The 16796-nt window shown below is 49.0% G+C and overlaps 8 protein-coding genes across 8 annotated transcripts; 4 read left to right on the top strand and 4 right to left on the bottom strand.

Annotated features, from left to right (window-relative positions):
- Positions 1 to 99: 99 nt before the first annotated feature.
- CDV56_104164 (uncharacterized protein) lies at positions 100 to 510 on the top strand (the record flags this gene model as incomplete). Its single annotated transcript, XM_026757783.1, has 1 exon — positions 100 to 510. One exon carries the CDS (start codon positions 100 to 102, stop codon positions 508 to 510), a length of 411 nt encoding a protein of 136 aa, XP_026611667.1.
- Positions 511 to 921: 411 nt separating this feature from the next.
- On the bottom strand, positions 922 to 2278 carry CDV56_104245 (protein GET4; the record flags this gene model as incomplete). Its single annotated transcript, XM_026757864.1, has 4 exons — positions 922 to 1508; positions 1565 to 1717; positions 1879 to 2135; positions 2235 to 2278. 4 exons carry the CDS (start codon positions 2276 to 2278, stop codon positions 922 to 924), a joined length of 1041 nt encoding a protein of 346 aa, XP_026611668.1.
- Positions 2279 to 2802: 524 nt separating this feature from the next.
- On the top strand, positions 2803 to 4393 carry RAI1 (DXO/RAI1 family decapping nuclease; the record flags this gene model as incomplete). Its single annotated transcript, XM_026758061.1, has 8 exons — positions 2803 to 2877; positions 2934 to 3176; positions 3243 to 3274; positions 3327 to 3363; positions 3483 to 3576; positions 3632 to 3802; positions 3886 to 4185; positions 4248 to 4393. The coding sequence occupies 8 exons, from the start codon at positions 2803 to 2805 to the stop codon at positions 4391 to 4393; spliced, it is 1098 nt and encodes a 365-aa protein (XP_026611669.1).
- A 640-nt stretch (positions 4394 to 5033) lies between these two features.
- On the bottom strand, positions 5034 to 6561 carry CDV56_104634 (tRNA dimethylallyltransferase; the record flags this gene model as incomplete). The annotated part of the gene is made up of 2 exons (XM_026758253.1): positions 5034 to 6401; positions 6463 to 6561. 2 exons carry the CDS (start codon positions 6559 to 6561, stop codon positions 5034 to 5036), a joined length of 1467 nt encoding a protein of 488 aa, XP_026611670.1.
- Positions 6562 to 7444: 883 nt separating this feature from the next.
- Positions 7445 to 8344, top strand: CDV56_104833 (putative ABC transporter; the record flags this gene model as incomplete). The annotated part of the gene is made up of 2 exons (XM_026758452.1): positions 7445 to 7580; positions 7638 to 8344. The coding sequence occupies 2 exons, from the start codon at positions 7445 to 7447 to the stop codon at positions 8342 to 8344; spliced, it is 843 nt and encodes a 280-aa protein (XP_026611671.1).
- Positions 8345 to 8581: 237 nt separating this feature from the next.
- Positions 8582 to 11085, bottom strand: CDV56_104927 (Elongator subunit ELP2; the record flags this gene model as incomplete). The annotated part of the gene is made up of 2 exons (XM_026758546.1): positions 8582 to 10888; positions 10957 to 11085. The coding sequence occupies 2 exons, from the start codon at positions 11083 to 11085 to the stop codon at positions 8582 to 8584; spliced, it is 2436 nt and encodes an 811-aa protein (XP_026611672.1).
- Positions 11086 to 11987: 902 nt separating this feature from the next.
- Positions 11988 to 13562, bottom strand: CDV56_105196 (bifunctional fructose-2,6-bisphosphate 2-phosphatase/6-phosphofructo-2-kinase; the record flags this gene model as incomplete). Its single annotated transcript, XM_026758815.1, has 7 exons — positions 11988 to 12227; positions 12285 to 12461; positions 12520 to 12894; positions 12945 to 13064; positions 13114 to 13221; positions 13275 to 13355; positions 13428 to 13562. 7 exons carry the CDS (start codon positions 13560 to 13562, stop codon positions 11988 to 11990), a joined length of 1236 nt encoding a protein of 411 aa, XP_026611673.1.
- Positions 13563 to 15328: 1766 nt separating this feature from the next.
- tom40 (TOM complex pore protein TOM40) lies at positions 15329 to 16548 on the top strand (the record flags this gene model as incomplete). Its single annotated transcript, XM_026759085.1, has 3 exons — positions 15329 to 15640; positions 15719 to 16366; positions 16441 to 16548. The coding sequence occupies 3 exons, from the start codon at positions 15329 to 15331 to the stop codon at positions 16546 to 16548; spliced, it is 1068 nt and encodes a 355-aa protein (XP_026611674.1).
- Positions 16549 to 16796: the final 248 nt, after the last annotated feature.

Below are 16796 nucleotides of genomic sequence, written 5' to 3' on the forward strand. Positions count from 1 at the left end.
CAAGCATCACGGTTTCTCCCTAGCTTGTGCGCAGCCCATCAGTCCTGCTAGGAGCTTTCTATATCTACTAGGACCTGTTCCTGCGGATCGCCTGGCAGGATGGGCACAACCTCCATCAGACGCAATCTCTTCCACCATAACCTCAGCAGACGCCCGGTCTCTGCTGCGCCTGGGTCCATGCAAAGCGGCAGGAGCAATGGGGTTTCGGGTCTTTCCTCTCACATGCTACAGTCCTCTTCCGAGTCAACGGACCACTCTTTGAGTTCTGGTCCCGTGGACAACGGAGATATTGTGGTCAGAGACAAGAACGGTGGTTACAAGCTTGACATTCCTGTTCTTCCGGATGTCATTGCCAGTGAAAATGGCGACGGAATGGATGGTTTGGACGAGGGTGGAACTAGCGGAGCAACAGGAGCTACAGCTGTCGATTTGGCTAGCCAAACTGAGATCAGCGGGCGAGAGAAAGAAAGTATGTTCGCAGCCTTGAGAACGATTGGTGGTCTGAAATAAGAAGCTGACACGACTGGCCTGTCGAAGAGATCGAGGCAAGCATAGCAGAATTGATGTATCGGAACCGAAACAGACAAATGAGCAACGAACCAGCCGGTAAGTGCACGCGAACAGTGGGTCCATCGTGGTCCTATGCGATTCTCTGCTATCATACTGTTTCTAATCAATGCACTCATTATCGACAGAGATCCTCAATCTCATCCATCAAAGTCTCCGGAGTAGGGTAGCGGGGCTCGAAGAAGACAACTGGATGTACGAGCCAGAAGTAGATTCACGTGCTTAACGCCAGCTTGCAGCATCCGGGGCAAGTCAAGTACCACTGGATAATGAACATTTGATTATCTATCTGGTATCTACTTGGATAGTATGTTCAAGATACACATATCACGCACAAAGCGTGGCCTTGTTCGTCTAATCGAGCTCCATGCTGGCCGGCGGCGCCTCAACGGTCTTCGAATGACTTCGCCCCTGGGGTGTCCTCCTACTTCCGCTCTGGTTTTGACCTCCGAACAGCATACTGCCCATCATATCCAGAAGTGGGTTACCTTGTCTCGGAACTTTGATCGCGAAGTATTGCTCCCCTATCTGTGACAAAGCATCGTCCCAGATCCCTACTTCTTGGATCTGTGATGCATAATGGGCAGTCAACTGCTTGAAAAGGTCTGCGCTGCCTCGCTGAATAGCGAGAAGCAGCATGCTTATGAAGTTCAGCAAAGGCAGAGACGGGAAAACTCGCACATCGGAGCTGGCGCTGCTGACTTCTTGTACGCCGAGGGACACATTTGAGGAAGAGAGCCGTGAGGTAAAGATGAGGAAGGCTTTGTTGGCGTTCCGGAGGTTCCCAACCAACAAGTAAGGAAAGACTGCACGCGATGCGTAAATAGCCGCCGTATGGGGCTCGTCGTTCGTGTACCACTCGTACTCGAGCTTCGCTAGAGTCTCGGCAGATTCGGAGGTCCCAAGGATGAGATGCTTCTCGGCGTCATATGGCTCATTGTCTGGCAGAATCGTCAGTGCGTTGTTGTAAGTTCAGGGTCACGCATGGCCAACGAACCTTCAGCGTATACCGATCCAGCTGCATGGTGCAGCTCCGCATCTCCTCTCTCCACGGGGCCGAACCGTCCGCTCCAGCCGATCATCTCCTGAATGAATCTCTTCCTCGTGGGCTCTTCCGACGGAAATTCGCGCAGAAGCTCGATTAAGCGCTCTATCATGGAGAAGCATCGTTAGCCGATTAGATCTCAGAAAGTCCAATATCTTTAGCCCACCGGCTAGCCGCTGATTCCATGTAGATTCCCTCAGAAAGCCTTCCGTTCATAAAAAGATAGTGTGTGATGTTCAGTAGACAAGAGCTGGAATCAAACTCACTCTTTCGAGCTCGATTCTCCGCATCATCATTCGCTCCAGTAATCTCCCACCCCGCCTTGGTGTACACCTCGACTATCAACATTATAGCCAGGTCTCCCCCACTCGCAGAAGCACCCTGCTGAGATCCAGCTCTCAGAAGAGCGGTCGCACCGCCAGCCAATATTTCAGCAGCGGCGTCATAATTGGATTGTTTTATGTATCGCGCAGCGATGACACGGAGTTGTTGGTGAGCTTCGTAGTAAGCACCGGAGGCGATCCTGCAGATAAAAACCAAAAGTTCATATTAATTATTTCTTTCTTGAGACCTTGAAACTTGAGAAGTAATCGTCGTATGTCAAAGCTTGAGGCAAACTTACTTCTCGCGTTGCCGAGCAATCGTCTTGTCGATGCGTGAGGTCATCTTGGATGTGTCCACAAGTGACCGTGGACTGACACTGGGAACCGCAAAGTCACAGGAGTTGCGTTGAGGATGTAAATAGATTTTCAGCGAAACTAAGATTTCCAATTTATTGTGAACAAGTAAATATGTAGAGGGAGTCCAGCACAGGTGGATGACAAGATCAGCGACAGCTGTGAGCGGATGAACGAGTGTCGAGAACTTTTGGTGGGGAACTTCCCTGGTGTCTTCCAGAACTGCGGAGCTGCTCCGGATACAGGCCCCTTGTTGCTTCGACGAAACATATTCAAAACCCAGCAAGTTCACTGTGCATCGATCCATTGAGGTGTAGTTGCTCCTCGTTTGCGGATCTGTCAGTGCACCTAGAAAACCATATGCACTGGCTTCTTGCTCGACCTGACAATCCGTATTGGTCGCAACAAGCCTATATAGATGCCAGAGCTTCTAATAGCTTTGCCTTCAAGCATCACTTGATTTCTTCCACAATAGGCCCAATATACGGCCGATACACCTCGAGCGAAGAAGTTATGGATAGAGGTGCATTCGACATCCAGCCAATTGGCCGCTTCTATGGCGCCAATACCACAATCCGACGTCCAAGGGTAAGTCCTTGTCCGTGTCCATACAAGACAACAATTTGAAAATAACCTGGAGACAGGAGATCACTTGCTTCTCATATGATGATGAACATAATTTTCACCTCGGGGATTCGTCCCTGCGGTACTACTATACGCCGCGCCTCCCCGCGGATTTGAACCGTGGCTTCGACACTTTCCAGAAGCTAGATGATACCGCCGATGAGCATCTAGACGCTTTGCTAGAGACCATTATAGCTCTGGAAAAGGAGACTGGAAAGAGATGCGAAGCGGACATCATCACATGGAGAGGCATGATGACGAAGGTAAGTCGCTCAAGTCTCTCATTCGCCTGGAAAGTGGATATTACTGATACAATCGCCTTCTTGTAGATTCTGATTGCTCCGTTTGACAATCTCAACGGGTATGTAGACAGGTTATATGCAATGCTTTCATCTTATTGATCTGAGTCTTAGTTTCGAAATGAATGCGACTTGTTTCCAGGTAGGAGGTGTCCAAGCTCGTTGATACGTGGTTTACATACTAACCGTAAAGATGCAGGGTACCATGTTTGTATATCCTTCTAAGTCTTCGCTAATCCTGCGATGCTGATGAGGAGCAGTTTCATTGAGGAGAACAACGTCTATAAAAACCAGCAGAAACAAATCCAGCAGAATCAAAGAATGCCTCCGGGGATGGCCTCCCAGCAGCTGATGGCATACTGGGGTACTGTTAGCGCTCCATGATCCGATTTGACAAGAAGCTGAAATTGCAAGCTCAGGCTACAAATTTGAAACCTTATGTTTGCTTCAGCAGCCATGGGATCCAACGCCTCGGGCTGAGATCGAAAGTCGCGAGGACCTCGTGGTCAACAACAAAGCACAATACTGCTCTGTTGTTCGAACAGGCATAGGGAACTCCCGTTTGATCATTGGTGGCGAAGTTGATGCTGGTATGCTTTTCTCACACTAGATGCATGCTTATGGCGATTGTTGAGGGGTCGGATTGAAGCCTGTGCTGATGCTGGTGTGCTAGTGTGGGACTGCAAACCCGACCACAAGGAAGATCCCATCAATTGGGTAGAGCTGAAGACTTCGGCAGAGATCAGGAACGACCGTGACATGATGAAGTATGAGCGAAAGCTCCTAAAGTTCTGGGCACAGTCGTTCCTCCTTGGCGTTCCCAAGATCATTGTTGGTTTTCGCGACCATCACGGTATAGTTCATCGTTTGGAAGAGCTTGAAACGGCCAGTATACCAAACAAGGTAAAGAAGGTTGGACGAGGAACGTGGGATGGCAACATTTGCATCAACTTCGCTGCTGCATTCCTCGAATGTAAGTCTCGGCATATTCTCTGAAATTCCCGTTCTATGTCCCTTCAGCTAAGGGGTCCAAAGGGCTCAAATCCACAGTCAAGGAGGGAGGAACGTGGCGAATCCGTAAGCTGGAGAAGTCTTCGCTTATTGAGGTGTTCAAGATCGAGGAAACTGGGACAGGCGACATCATTTCCACGTCGTTTCTGGATTGGAGATCATCTTCATGATGAGGTGGAGTCGGCGCCTACAAACGGTTTGACTAGGGGAACCCTGCACTTCAAATGTTTCGAAATGCAACAAATCGCGGCAGATACACGAGTCTCTCTGCCGGTCTGGCCAGGGCTCCCCGGCTGGGGGTCAGGCTATGATGGAAGTAATATATTTGAGCTGCCTGATACCCGTGGTAAGCACTCAACGTGAGCAGCCTGACCACAGTACTGGCTTTCGAAGCATGTATCCTAATCATGAAGTCCTGTCGCGCTGTTGCATTTCATGGATGAATGTTGCCAGGCCGGACATATCGTATAACACGACTGCAGCATGCTCGGGGATCAACGCGAGAAGGTGAAAATCATCGCCATCTTCTACCAAGCTGAGAGGCGCTATTTCACCTATGCCAGTGTATTGGCAAGGTGAGGGAGTGGCCTAGTTTACGCCATCCTCGTCCTCGCCATGTTTAGCTGCCATGATACAGGAAACTTGAAACGTTGGGCAAGGTTGGTTTCCAGCCACGGTACGAATCGGACCATTATGTATAAGTTCTCAGAGTACGGATAGTGGAAATGAAAATTGAAAGAGGGTTGCTGTTCCTGCCAGAGGAAAGCAGCCAATGTGCTTGTTTTCGTGAGCCCCAAACATGTCTACTTTCTACTGCGGCGTTGAAGGCTGCTCAGTAGGAGTCGGACAGACACGATCCTGACCAACACCTAAGGTCTGCTGATTGCGCAAATATTCCTCGCGCTCTGCTTTTTTTGCTGCATTCTTGATTGCCCTCTTGTGGGCACGCCCATTCAGGTGAATATTCCACTGGTCTTCAGTGGCCATCGTTCTACTGCAGACCTCACAGGTAAAAGTCTGAATCAGATTGCTGCGCTGCGTCTGCGACTGAGCCTCCCGTGCGCCCAATGTTTCTCTTGCCAAGTCAGAGATAGATTTAGGATCCGGTCTGGGTTCGTCGTTGATCAGCGCCTGAGTCAGGAGCTCAGATGGTTCAGTAACACACTTCTCCCAGTCTTCAACGACTGTACTGTCAAGAAGATAGAAATTATCTGTCGCACTAGCGTCAGCGAGCGCCTTCCAAAGCTTGTTCCGTATCCATTTGATCTGGGAGGTCGCATATTGACGCGTTGCGATTTTCACCAACTCGATAGACGACTGTTTGAGTGCTTCAAGCTCCACTTCGCTCAGGGCACCGTTATCCAAGGCGTCGAAGTAAGGTGCTAATTCCTTGAACCCGATCGAGACCCAGACGCCTCTTGTTTGATCGACAGTAACGCCTTGCTTTTTTTTCTCCCGAAGATAAGCCCACATTCTCTGGGCTTCTGCCATCAACCCTTGCTCCACCATAGTATCTACACGTTTGGCAAGTCGGCAGTTCAATGTCTCCTTCTCTGAATGCACCCAGAATATGACTGTCGGGTAACGAAGCTGTCCTATACCCGAGGAAGACTTTCCATTTGTCTCCGTCGCATATTTCTCACGCTTCTGCTCCGCGTAAATCTCGGAAGCCGGCTTACCGGTCTGAAAGTAAATCTCCAAGGATCGTCGGATTTTCCGCACGTCGTTAGGATGCCATCGACTGGCCATAACGGGATCGACTTCTTTTAATTTCTGAAAGACGACCTCTGGCGGCGCATCAAGGATGGGCCACTTTGCGGACGTAGGCTCAGGCTCACCATTGAAATGTGCGTCCTCACTATCGCCCGAAAAGAGGCTTTCCTCGACCAGCTGATCCTTGAAGAGTACCGTTTGCGTGTAGTAGTGCGTTCCTCCGACCAGGATGGGCAGCTTCCCTCGGGAGTGTATGTCCTTTATAAGTCGCAGGCATTCCCTTTTGAAATATCCTATACGCCAGGGCTCTTCTTCCAATTCGACACAACTGATCAAGTGATGTGGGATGCCGTTCCGTTCCTCGATCGGTATCTGATTCGTGATGATGGGCAGGCCACGGTACATTTGCATAGCGTCGCCATTTATGATTTCACCGTTGAAACGGGAGGCTAGATCCACTGCAAGCTATCTACAGTCGTTAGCAAAAAGGCCTTCTCGATGATCCTTCTCTTTCTGTCTCCCTCACCTTAGATTTGCCAGTGCCCGTGGCACCGACGACGGCAATGAGGGGCTCCATGGTCAATGGGCGTTTGATGCGCCAGAAAGAGCGGAGAAACTTGAGCATGGGAGAGCCACATGGAGGATTCTGGTCATTACGAATCCATTTCCTTGGGCTACAAAGTACAAAGCAGTTGTTTAGCCTTAGAAGGGGAAGTTGCAGTCTCAATCAAGCACGGAAAAAAGTTTGCTCGCAAGTATATCGAACCGGACATTATTACCTCATCGGTCTCCGCTTCAACATAAGAGCCAGCTTCTCATAAAAAGGTACTTGATATGTACGAATATAGTTCAACTGTGAGAAACTCTTTGTGAAGCTGAGGAGCCTCTCTGATTAGGCCTCTTCGATGGTCAATCGACCCAGTGTTAATATTCAATAATGCAAGAGGATGTGCATTTCTCAACTATATAAGATTTTGTCTTACTTGTCCTAGTACATACGACCACAGGGTGTGGAAAACAGGGCTTCCCGTCCGCTCAGCCGTACTTAAGCCACACGCCGGCCGGTTAGTAGTTGGGTGGGTGACCACCAGCGAATCCCGGCTGTTGTATGTTTTTGCTTTTTTTGCTCTTTCCATTCATTATTTATCTATTCAACGATGATTGTTCTTCTTTCAGACTCAAAAGGCAGATGATCAAAGGATATAAGAAACCTATAGAAATTCTCAACTACTCGAGTCAACCCAACTTCATTTCCAGACAGAATGGCGTAAGTAGAAGATCACATGACAGACCTCGTCCTCACCCCAATGCTACCTTGCGAACTAGTGGCAATCGCAGAGTCATAAGCACATTTCTAGATCAAGTCGTACAATCTGTTGTGGTCACTCTCTGACTCAGAACTAACAAGCGAATAGTTTTCTGAAACCCTTACCAATTAGAAGTAGTAAGTGTTCTTCACATCAGGATGCCCTGTATTAACCACCGGCATAGTTACTTCTAGTCTAGACATGGCAGACTCAAGCAATCATACGGATCCATCAATCAATGTGAATGGTCTGAATTACAAGTTCCAGGGTGGTTCTTCAGGCTTGACGAATGTGACTCTCAGTCTACCAGCAGGGAGTCGGACATTGCTCATTGGAGGTGATTTGGTCCCCTCCTGCCCAGATGAGTTATGACCGATTGTTAACACCCTTGTAGCAAACGGTGCGGGCAAGACCACTCTCCTGCGCTTGCTGGCAGGCAAGCGCTTGGCCCCGACAGACACAATCTCTGTTGCTGGCAGAGACCCCTTTAAGCATGGCCTCGAAGGTGTGACTTACCTGGGTGTTGAGTGGGTTCTCAACAGCATTGTCCGAACGGACATCGACGTCCCCACGCTCCTAGCATCTGTGGGCGGAGACGCTTTTCCCGAGCGTAGGGATGAGCTGGTTGAGATTCTCGATATTGACCTCCGCTGGCGTATGCACGCTGTGTCGGATGGAGAGCGCCGCCGTGTGCAGCTGGCCATGGGTCTGCTCCGTCCTTGGCAGGTGCTTCTTCTGGATGAAATCACTGTGGACCTCGACTTGCTTTCTCGGAGTAACTTCCTCTCCTTCCTCAAGCGGGAGACAGAGACAAGACCCTGCACGATTGTCTATGCCACGCACATCCTGGATAATTTGTCGCAGTGGCCCACCCATCTGGTGCACATGCACCTCGGAAACGTCAGGCAATCGGGCCCCATCGGAAAATTCAAGACTGAGGTCACCGAGACATCAGAGAACAGCCAACTCGGTGAGCTTGTGCTCAAGTGGCTCAAGGAAGACTTGGCGGCCAGAGGACCGAGAAACGGGCAATCTAGCCAGAGCAAGACCTACGGGTCACTGGACGGAATTGGAGGATATGGGCTGGAGAAGCGAACCTGATCAGATTCTCCCTCCATCCTGAGCGTCTGATTTTCTTCGTTGTGCAATTTTCTGGTATACTACTTTTGCTTCAACAAAACATTCTGTTCAACCACGATAGCATGGCGGCGGTTTACGGCTTGGATTAAGGACAATAAAGGTCGGGCATCATTCAACATTCTAGAGCTATTCAACACCCATAACATGATCTCATGATTGCATTTTTGCGCTTCTTTCGTTGTGTATATACATGGCATTTCACGAAAGCATGTTAGAAATAGCATATACACGCACCGAGGAATCCTCGCTTGCTACAGCAAGCTCAAATCGACCCTCAGTATCTCCAACATCCTTCCGATGCAACGGCCGCCATGTTAATTGGGTAATCGCTCTAGAGGGGGATACCAATCTATCAACAGTAGCAACATGTCTCGCTTCGAGACTGTCAACCGTCACCTGGTAGATTGATAATTTTCCATTTTCTTCGCCCGTTGCGAGGAAGAAGGAAGCTTCAAGTACACTTGGAAAAATCGAAACAGCTGTGACTGAATTTTCTAGAGAGACAGTCGTCTTGCATGCGAACGACTCCTCGACCTTCTCCCATAGTTTTACTGATTTGTCTCGGCCAGCGGTCGCGAAGACAGTTTTTGCCGTCTGGGGGGCCCATGCCGCATCTAGAATCATTCTAGAATGGCCCTTGGGGTTCGATGTCAGAAGCGCGAACGAAGAAGGGTCTTGCCCACTTCGTCGGAAGACAGCCCACTGGCGATCTCGCCCAACGCTGAGAAGGTATTGGCCATCGCTCGAAAAACACAGACTTGTGATAGTCAAAGAATGCGCTTTTAGTGAAGGTCGAATTTCACGCCAATCAGAAGTCTCGTACAGCCGTATCACCGCATGGTCTACTGAGCTTGCTTTACAAGCAGTGGCAACAAGGGTGCGATCATGATTCACGGCCACTGCCGATATCTCGTAGCCATGACCATAGAGCTTCTCATGCTCGGGCCATAGTGTATAGCGAGCCAGCTGGTCTTCCAGCGGTGGATGGCACAGGTTCGATATCATTGCCTGGTTTGCTTGAACTTGCCGCGCCCCCGCAGCACTCTCTTCGTCTACCTCCATTGAGATTTCATCGCCCACGGACTGGTTAGACAAGCCAAGAACTGGAATCTGTGCTGTGTCTGGAAGCTCGTCGTCCGTTGCTGGTTTAAATCCTGCCAGCTTCTCCAGAAGTTGGGCGATGGGTTTCGGTTCGTTGAAAACTCGCAGAAGCTTTTCGTCAGCGCCCGAGACAAAGCGCGCGGGTCCCAAGGTATCAATGCAATTCAGATCGTAACCATGAATCTGTGGTCTTGAGAACTCATGCCACGATTTCAGCCCCTCACGCGACCACTCTGCATGCAGGCGAGTAGTCTGGTCTGCGCTGGTGGAAAGTAAATACCCTCCGGTTTGTTCCCACTGCACACCGTTCACGGACTTCACATGGCCCGTAATCCCCAGTGCCTGCAGCCACATATCGGAATCGGCATCATACCTCCATGCCCTCCAGCTGCCTGTTCGGCCCAGACTCACGACTTGCTTTCCGTCCGGAGACCAAAGACCAATCCAGAACCCGCCAGTGCTTCCTGTGGCTGTTGTAGATCCCTTTTGGACGCTAATTTCTCCCATCCTCTCTGCTGAGAGCCATACTCCGGACACTGGATCCTGCTCCCAGATTGTCAAAGTATTGTCTGCAGAAGCAGAAAGAAGCTGTTGGCGTTCCGTGCTTGGATTCCAAATTGTTGTGTAGATCCAATCCTCATTCCCAAACAGAAGAGCTTCGAAAGTGACCGAATATGTGGACCCGGCTGCTTCGAATTGATGAGCTTTATTGGATAGAGTCGTCTCAAGTCCACCAAGCATAGCATCTGCATCATCTGCTAGTGCAGACTTGGTGGCCTCTCCTCGTTGAAGCCTCCACAAGCGGATATATTTGTCTTGACTGGCTGAGGCAAGTAACAGGTCCCCTGACTTGCTTTGTTTGTCCTCAGTGAAGGAGAGGGAACGTACCCATGCCTCATGGCCTGAAAGAGTTGCAGATAGTCTAAAGCTTGCACCGGCGAATATGTTCTCAGAGACATGAATCTGAACATTATTCATTGTACCGGCGACTGCCAATACAACGGGTTTGTCTTTCGAGTCTGTTGACAGCGGCTTCAATGATAATGCCAGCGGGAAAAATCGAGGTTTCATTGTAAGATCCTGAACTAGATCCGCCTTTATTGCGGTTTCCTGGGTGCTGATCTTCCAGATCTTGACGCTACCATCTGCAGCTCCGGATGCGATGATATCAATGCCATCGGCAGCGGCAATCGTATTTACTGAGCCAGTATGACCTGTAAGGGTATGTGCATGGGTGAATTTGGGGGTTTTGACCGAATCAGCTCGCCATATCCGAATCGTTTGGTCGATAGAGCCGGTAAGAAGCAGCTTCGTACCCGTGGCGGGACATGTGTAGAATCTGACCGCACTGACTTTGTCGGTATGGCCAACGAGGAGCGCATAAACCCCGCGCTGAGAGGTATCCTAGACAGGTAACAGCAGTATTAGTCCAGTTGTGACGAGACCAATTGAGCCACTGAGAGAGTTCATACCCTCGGATCCCATAAGGCCACATTGTTATCTGCACCAAAGGCGAGCACGCCTGACTGCACGTCCCAGTCTGCGGCGGCCGGATGCCTGTTCCCCCCAACACTGATGTATTCCGTCGTGATTGACACCATGGATGCGCCTGTCAATGATCGTCAATTAATGACCCTATGTCGGTATTGAAGCGCAGCGACAAGGTCCAGCTATGGACACGGACAGAAAGGTGCTATGCTTCCAATCGCCGAGATAGAGAGTGGGATTTATGACCACTTTTTGTGCCCAGAATTTAAGCTTATCGATAAGCGCGGCCATCGCAGTTTGCAGAGCAGCCCCTCTTCGTTTGCATTTCTTCCTATTTATATCAACACTCATATGTCTTCGCTCAAGGCGACTCCTCGACTATTCCTGAATTAATATCTGAGAATCACATTCTCCCCGCTGTGTGCCCATTCTGAAGTTGCCATGGCCGATTCTTCTACCGTGAAAGGTGATGCCAGTAACATCACCATTACTGTTGAGTTCACGTTAGACCAACCTTGAATGCATTGCTTTCATCTCAATACCTGCTGACTCCAATTCATATAGTGGTGGTCTAGAAATTCTCTTCTCCAATGAGCGAAAACATAATGTCACGCTACCTGCTCAAGTGGATGACGGCGGCCGGCCAACCATCGCTTATTTATTACGATATCTGGTCGACAATGTTATGAAGGATCAAAGGAAAGAACTATTTATAATGGAAGACAATGTGTATGTCGCCAATGGAACCCCAATGAATCAGTGACAGGGTTGATAGCAAGTGATAGACGACCTGGTATCCTCGTCCTTATCAACGATGCCGATTGGGAACTGGAAGGCGAGGAGAAATACGAGCTCCAATCAGGGGACAATATTGTATTCGTCTCAACACTTCACGGAGGATAGATCCGCCTGGAAGTCTATATGAGCTCTATCAGAATCATTGTTTTCATGCACTCAACATGATCTAAGGTCAACTGTACACCACGCAGCACTGAGTCGAAGGCGAAACATACGATCAGACAACATCGTCCACGTGCTGCTGCGATATCCTCTCAGGCTCACGAGGAGTTCGAAGGCCGCTTTGTGGGGTTGAAAATCCATCCTTGGGGCTGCCTATTCCTCCAACCAAGGGAGAAGAGACCCCACTGGGGGGTACCGGAATTTTGATATCTTGCGGAGAGCCAGGTATAATTTCTTTAGGCAAATTAGGGATATGTATTCTGCGCGCCTCGTTTTGGTAGCTTTCCGGGATAATCTGCACGAAGTGTTTAGTCGGGTGCTCGTTAGGTTTGAGGTGTTAATGTATCCTTACTTCGATGATTTCGTCACGTGGAAACTCCAAGAACGGAATATCAGCAGCATTGCACGCCATGAGGTAACCATAGAGGACTCTTAGCACGCTTTCATGTGCTATGATGAGAAGATCGTTCTGCTCCCGCTCAAGTTCCAAAATGATTGGTTCGAGCCGCACAGCAAGGTCATGGTAGGACTGTCATAGTTGTAAGCTCGGAGGTCATCGTCAGACTTGAAGCTGGAATGAAGCGTACCTCAGCTCGAGGGTACCGATGGTGGTAAGGATCGAGCTCATGTTTAGCCACCTCGTCCGGATACTCTTCCCGAATTCTTCTCTCAGACATCTTCTCGCAAACACCAGGGTTCAGTTGGCTCATTTGTGAGCGTTGCCGGACTTTGTACCCCTTTTCATATAAGTATTTCGCTGTCTCAACCGTCCTGCGTCTCGTGGATGTCCAAACTCTCAGTGGTTTGAGTTCATAATCCGGCTCTCCTTGATCAATCATGGCTTGTCTTTCAGATTCTCGATGCTGCAGGAGACGTTCAGTCATTTTCTTTGCGTAGTCCTCTCCCTGCTCGGACAGGGAGGCATCAGCCTTATAGGAATCCGCCTCCAGTGAAACACCGGCCTAATGAAGGATTAATGCCTGAGAGTCCATTCACCCAGAACCCGACTTACTCGTGCAAAGTACGTATGCCTGGACTTGATGTGAAGGTTGAGGAGATAGAACACAATTCGGTTAGAAAGATAACCGAAACTTTTATTGTTGACAATTAGTCTTTCTCCCGCGTTGATCATCTGGACTTCAATTAGTATTGAAGCTGGCATAATTTTCCGCCAATGATACCTTGATATAATTTAGGTCTTTCTCCTCCATGGTTTGAAATTGAGGAATTCTGGCAGATATCCGGGTCAAGTAGTGCTTCACTGCATCTTCTGATGACCAGCCAACATACTGGAAGATTTAAGTCATCCTGATGGGACACAAGCTAGGAAGGACCTACTTACGTCTGGGGATGAGATCTTGACTCTGCGAACATTTTCCTCAATGATGCGCTCGTCATCGCACCATGATTCGATGAAAAGCGTCTGCATGTATATGTTAGAACAATCCAATACACACAAATTGTATTATGAGAGAGGTATCTTGATACTTCATACCTCAATATCCTGTTTGGCAAACTCCTTCGCAAGCGATCGCCGGCCGGAAGCTAAAGGATTGACAGCATCATAAATCGCAATTTGGCCATTCTCGAAATTCAAGTACTGGTATATGTCCTCCCGACACCTTTTCATGATCTTTTGCCTCAATAGAACAGATGATGCAGATGCTGTATCCAATTAGCCGGACGAAACGGTGTCAAGGACATAACCATCGGCCGGTGCGAGTGCAGTTGAGAACGTGCTCTGTAGCAACAAGACCAGAAAACGAAATTGGTAGACAAGGTTGAGTCACTTACCATTGACAAAAAAGTAGTCATCTGGGATGTCTTGACCAACAGGAATCGTGGCTCGTCTGTAATCTCCAAGGTGGAAGATCCTGGTTTTCACACCTAGCCTGCAATACCCTTAGCGAAGACAAAATGACCGATTCGACAAGAATACCAACCAACGGAGGTAGCGCGCCAATGCTACAGAAATATGTCTGAAATACAACAGGAAGAGTCAGTCATATGACTAGCTCGATTCTCGTCAAGATGGTGGAACGAACGTCTTGCCCCTCGCTGGTAAGCCTACAGTGATAATCACAATCCTCCCAGAATGGAAGAGTCGGCCAGACTCCGTGCTATACAGCTGAGCTGGTGCCAAATCGGCCTTTTCAGGCAAATCGTGAATTGCATCAACGAATGTCGATGATTTCCTTCGAAACCGAGGGGAATTGGCCACGATTTCAGCCGTTCTGAACCATGTTAGATTTGAACAGACTTATACAGCAAAAACAAAGGTATGCTCCAAAGAAAGGGGATATGATTTGTTTCTTGACCAAGCTTGAACCGGACTCTTGTGGCGGCCCGGAATATTCAATATGTTGGAGATATGAGGTGATAAAAACAATCCTTACAGTAGTGTATCCATGTTAAAGAATGATCTCAGCCACTGAGGTCTGACTGAAAAAATATCCCAAAGAAAGATTTCTCAAAAAGAAAGTTGCGGCCGAGGAGAGTATCGTTCAGACAATAGAAATTCACCAAGGCTAACAACTCCCAAGGAGCTTCCGGTGTTGAGAGCTTCTGATGAATGATGAGGAAAAGGCAAAGAAAAAGGTAAAACAGAAAAGCAAAAGAGAAAGGGAGAAAAACCAAATCAAAAAAGAAAGAAAAGAAAATGGATTGCAATAGGCACCTGCTAGCTCCAGTAAAAGAGGTCTTGTCGGCGATAGCGAATTGTGCCTATGACTGGCGTCCAATATAGCCCAACGCTGGCTTTGGTGATGTAGTCAGTGTACCTTGAGGGGCACAGTGCTGAGAAATTGACTTGATGAATCTCACAGTGTTTCTTAAAAACTTTGCATAGAACTTTTTAAATCTTTCTCGCAAGCTAAATATAAGAAGACAGTCTTTTGTCAATAACAGAGGCTACCTTAGCCAACAGTGATCATTCATCTACCATCTGCAATTGTATCATCATCACAGCCAGCTCAAGCCTCAATGTCCCATTCCCAATTAAGCCCGAAGCGGCTTAGTGTCGAGTCCTGTGACTTCGGGACTCTGCACGTGCCAAAGACGCAAGCCGGGGCGGAAAAGCAAATGTCGCTTTTTTTCCCCGTCAGAGGCTGCTTGGGAAGAGCAATCAATAATTGTTGCGCTGCTATCCTTCCTCCTACCGTCTCAATCCTCTAGAGCTGGTTAGACGCAGCCTGCCATTATTTCAATTACTCGGCAGCTACTAGCGAAGTTGCCTTCATCGCGTTCTAAGTGCAACCTCGGGGCGTCTCAGATCTCGTCTTTCCTCGTCTCCTCGACAGCGAGAAGGAAAGACTTCCCTCGAGTCCGCGTGACGGTCAACCTCATTACCTGAGCATCCTCTTATCACGCCGATACACTTCTACACAGACAATCACAATGGCCGACTTTTTAGCTCTTCCTTCTTTCCTTGTGGAGAATTCTGCTGCCGTTGCCCTCAAAGATGCATACACCTCTTTCTCCGAGCGAAGGGCGGCCCTCGGCCTGTCCAACCCAGGAACTGTGGATAACATTGCCAGGGAAGTGCAGAAGGAGGTCCTGCTGTCTAACTTTATGTTCAGTGGTCTCCGTGCAGACTTGACAAAGGTTTTCGGCATGTCTCCCCTGTTCCGTGTCTCGCATGCGTTCTCCATGGGCGGGTCTGGCAACCTGCCTCCATATGCCTTCTCGGCCATGTACGGAACCCCTAAGGTATGCATCATCACTTAATCGACAAAATGGGCTCCTTCAATTTTATCAAACCCAGTTACTAAAAATGCGTCTCGTCAGGTTTTCATGCAAGGTAACTTCGGAAGCGATGGCGCTCTCGCCGCTGTTTGCAACTACCGATGGAATTCCAAGTTGGTCACCAAGACCAACACTCAGATCATGGCCGGTGCTAGCCAGGGTCTCCTGCAGATCGATAACGACTATACCGGTGATGACTTCTCCGCATCTATTAAGGCCTTCAACCCATCCTGTCTGGACGGTGGCCTCACTGGAATCTTTGTTGGAAGCTATCTTCAGTCCATCACTCCCAGCCTTGCCCTTGGATTCGAAGCGATCTGGCAGCGTCAAGCTATGAACACCCGCCCCGAGACTGCCCTTTCTTACTGTGCCAGATACAAGGCCAACGACTGGATTGCCAGTGCTCAGCTGCAGGCTCAGGGCGTTTTCACTGCCTCCTATTGGAGAAAACTCTCCGAGCGTGTTGAGGCTGGTGTTGACATGAACCTTCAGTTTGCTCCTAATGCAGCAGCTGCTTTGATGGGCGGCCCTAGCAGAGACGGTACCACCTCTATTGGAGCCAAGTACGACTTCCGGGCTTCGACATTCCGTGCCCAGGTCGACAGCGCTGGTAAAGTTAGCTGCTTGCTGGAGAAGCGGATAGCCATGCCCATTTCTCTTACTTTTGCTGGCGAAATTGACCAGGCTAAGGTGAGTTCTCTGTCTTTATACAACCTTTGTGGGTATGAGGAATCAGATGGTTACTGATTCGTATCGCGTTGTAGCAATCGGCCAAGCTTGGTCTTGCTGTGTCCCTCGAGATCGCTGGCGAGGAATTGATGGAGCAGCAGGAGAAGATCGAGGCTCAGGGCATGATCCCTCCCCCTTTCTAAACCCTCCTAAAGCATAGCTGGAGCTAATCATACTCGCTTGCTTGTGGGAAATTGGAGTCTTTTTTTGCGGCTCCGCCATCCAGCTTAAATTTTTTTTCCATTATCTGTCTTATTAGTTCTTCTCTCTCCACGTGTATGTCTGGAAGATGGTGTATCACCTCGGTTTATGCCCTTGAACGCGATTTGCTGGTGCAGGGAGGCAGTCATTTGGCGCCAGGGACACCAGTTTTTGTATAGATCCATCTTCG

This window comes from Aspergillus thermomutatus, assembly GCF_002237265.1.
Source record: "Aspergillus thermomutatus strain HMR AF 39 chromosome Unknown NODE_213, whole genome shotgun sequence".
In the NCBI taxonomy this organism is placed as follows: domain Eukaryota; kingdom Fungi; phylum Ascomycota; class Eurotiomycetes; order Eurotiales; family Aspergillaceae; genus Aspergillus; species Aspergillus thermomutatus.